This window comes from Chiloscyllium plagiosum, unplaced genomic scaffold (assembly GCF_004010195.1).
Source record: "Chiloscyllium plagiosum isolate BGI_BamShark_2017 unplaced genomic scaffold, ASM401019v2 scaf_9209, whole genome shotgun sequence".
NCBI lineage: Eukaryota > Metazoa > Chordata > Chondrichthyes > Orectolobiformes > Hemiscylliidae > Chiloscyllium > Chiloscyllium plagiosum.
In genome coordinates, this window is record NW_025213117.1 from 19,575 (window position 1) to 22,076 (window position 2,502).

At 47.1% G+C, this 2,502-nt stretch overlaps 1 protein-coding gene across 1 annotated transcript in view; it reads left to right on the forward strand.

Annotated features, from left to right (window-relative positions):
• LOC122547546 (aldehyde dehydrogenase family 3 member B1-like) overlaps positions 1-2,502 on the forward strand; it is a gene marked incomplete at its 5' end in the record, with an annotated part of 16,082 nt that overhangs the window by 9,559 nt on the left and 4,021 nt on the right. Inside the window, one exon of the mRNA XM_043686163.1 lies at positions 2,092-2,191. Coding sequence (XP_043542098.1) covers positions 2,092-2,191 — 100 coding nt within the window. The remainder of the gene's footprint in view (positions 1-2,091; positions 2,192-2,502) is intronic.

A 2,502-nucleotide genomic window follows, 5' to 3' on the forward strand; every position in this document is an offset into this window, starting at 1 on the left:
GATGTCTTGAAACGGTTAAAAGTGGATAAATCCCCGTGACCTGATCAGGTGTACCCGAGAACTCTGTGGGAAGCCAGAAAAGTGATTTCTGGGCCTCTTGCTGAGATATTTGTATCATCGATAGTCACAGGTGAGGTGCCGGAAGACTGGAGGTTGGCAAACGTGGTGCCACTGTTTAAGAAGGGTGTAAAGACAAGCCAGGGAACTATAGACCAGTGAGCCTGACGTCGGTGGTGGGCAAGTTGTTGGAGGGAATCCTGAAGGACAGGATGTACATATATTTGGGAAGGCAAGGACTGATTAGGGATGGTCAACATGGCTTTGTGCGTGGGAACTCACGTCTCACAAACTTGATTGAGTTTTTTGAAGAAGTAACAAAGAAGATTGATTAGGGCAGAGCAGTAGATGTGATCTATATGGACTTTAGTAAGGCATTCAACAAAGTTCCCCATGGGAGACTGATTAGCAAGGTTAGATCTCATGGAATACATGGAGAACTAACCATTTGGATACAGAACTGGCTCAAAGGTAGAAGACAGAGGGTGGTGGTGGAGGGTTGTTTTTCAGACTGGAGGCCTGTGACCAGTGGAGTGCCACAAGGATCGGTGCTGGTTTCTCTAGTTTTTGTCATTTACATAAATGATTTGGATGCGAGCATAAGAGATACAGTTAGTAAGTTTGCAGATGACACCAAAATTGGAGGTGTAGTGGACAGCGAAGAAGATTACCTCAGGTTACAATAGGATCTGTACCAGGTGGGCCAATGGGCTGAGGAGTGGCAGATGGAGTTTAATTCAGATAAATGCGAGGTGCTGCATTTTGGGAAAGCAAATCTTAGCAGGACTTATACACTTAATGGTAAGGTTCTAGGGAATGCAGGTTCATAGCTCCTTGAAAGTGGAGTCGCAGGTCGATAGGATAGTGAAGGCGGCGTTTGGTATGCTTTCCTTTATTGGTCAGAGTATTGAGTACAGGAGTTGGGAGGTCATGTTGCAGCTGTACAGGACATTGATTAAGCCACTGTTGGAATATTGCGTGCAATTCTGGTCTCCTACCTATCGGAAAGATGTTGTGAAACTTGAAAGGCTGCAGAAATGATTTACAGGGATGTTGCTAGGGTTGGACAATTTGAGCCATAGGGAGAGGTTGAACAGGCTGGGGCTGTTTTCCCTGGAGCGTCGGAGGCTGAGGGGTGACCTTACAGATGTTTACAAAATTATGAGGGGCATGAATGGGGTAAATAGGCAAAGTAGTTTCCTTGGGCTGCGGGACTCCAGAACTAGAGGACATAGGTTTAGGATGAGAGGGGAAAGATATAAAAGAGACTTAAGGGGCAACTTTTTCACGCAGAGGGTGGTGCATGTATGGAATGAGCTGCCAGTGGAAGTGGTGGAGGCTGGTACAATTGCAACATTTAAGAGGCATTTGGATGGGTATATGAATAGGAAGGGTTTGGAGGGATATGGGCCAGGTGCTGGCAGGTGGGACTAGATTGGGTTGGGATATCTGGTCAGCATGGACGGGTTGGACCGAAGGGTCTGTTTCCATGCTGTACATCTCTATGACTCTATGACTGTCTCTGTGTCTCTGTCTGTGTGTCTCTCTGTCTCCCTCACTGTCTGTCCCTCTGTCTCTGTTTATCTCTGTGTGTTTGCCTCTTTCTTTCAGTCTCATGTTCTCTGTCTCTCTATGACCCTTTGTCTTCTTTTTCCACACTCTCTCAGCCACTGTTTCTCAATCAGTTCATCTGTCACTTCTTCTCTTTGCCTTTCTCTTTCTGCCTCTCTCTCAATGTCTCTCTGTGTTGCTCCTGTCTTCCTATTCTTTACTCTCACACTCTGGCTCTGCCTCACCCTTTCTCTCTTCCCTACTCCTGAATCTGTCTGCCACTTTTGCCTTTTTCCTCTGTCTGTTTCACCCTCCTTTACTCAGTCTCTCTCTCTCTCTCTCTCTCTGCCTTCTCCCCATTCTCTTTTTCTCCCAGCGGATTTTGAGAGCCTGTAATTTTTAATGAGTAATGCCTTCAGGGAGTTGCCCTACACCCCCGACCCTGACCCCAGCAGTGTTTCTGACCCGATGCTGTGTTTCCAGGTGGTGAATGAAATGTTGGAGAAAACTAGCAGTGGGGGCTTCTGTTCCAATGACAACATGGTGCAGATGACCCTCAACACATTACCCTTCGGAGGGATCGGTAAGTCTTCTTCTTGGGACTCGATGGAGCTGGAAAGGCCCAGGCTCCAACCGCGGCCTGTGTCCCTTGTTCACACTCACTCACTCTCACTGCCAATTACACTGAAGCACACACACACGCGCGTGCACACACTCACTCACACACACTCACACACACACATGCACTCATAATCGTTCTCTCTCTCACTCACACACACACCCTCACTCACTCGCAATCACTCTCACTCACACACACACATGCACTTACACACATATATACACATACACACACTTACACATACACACAAACAGATGCACACACACAATCACTCT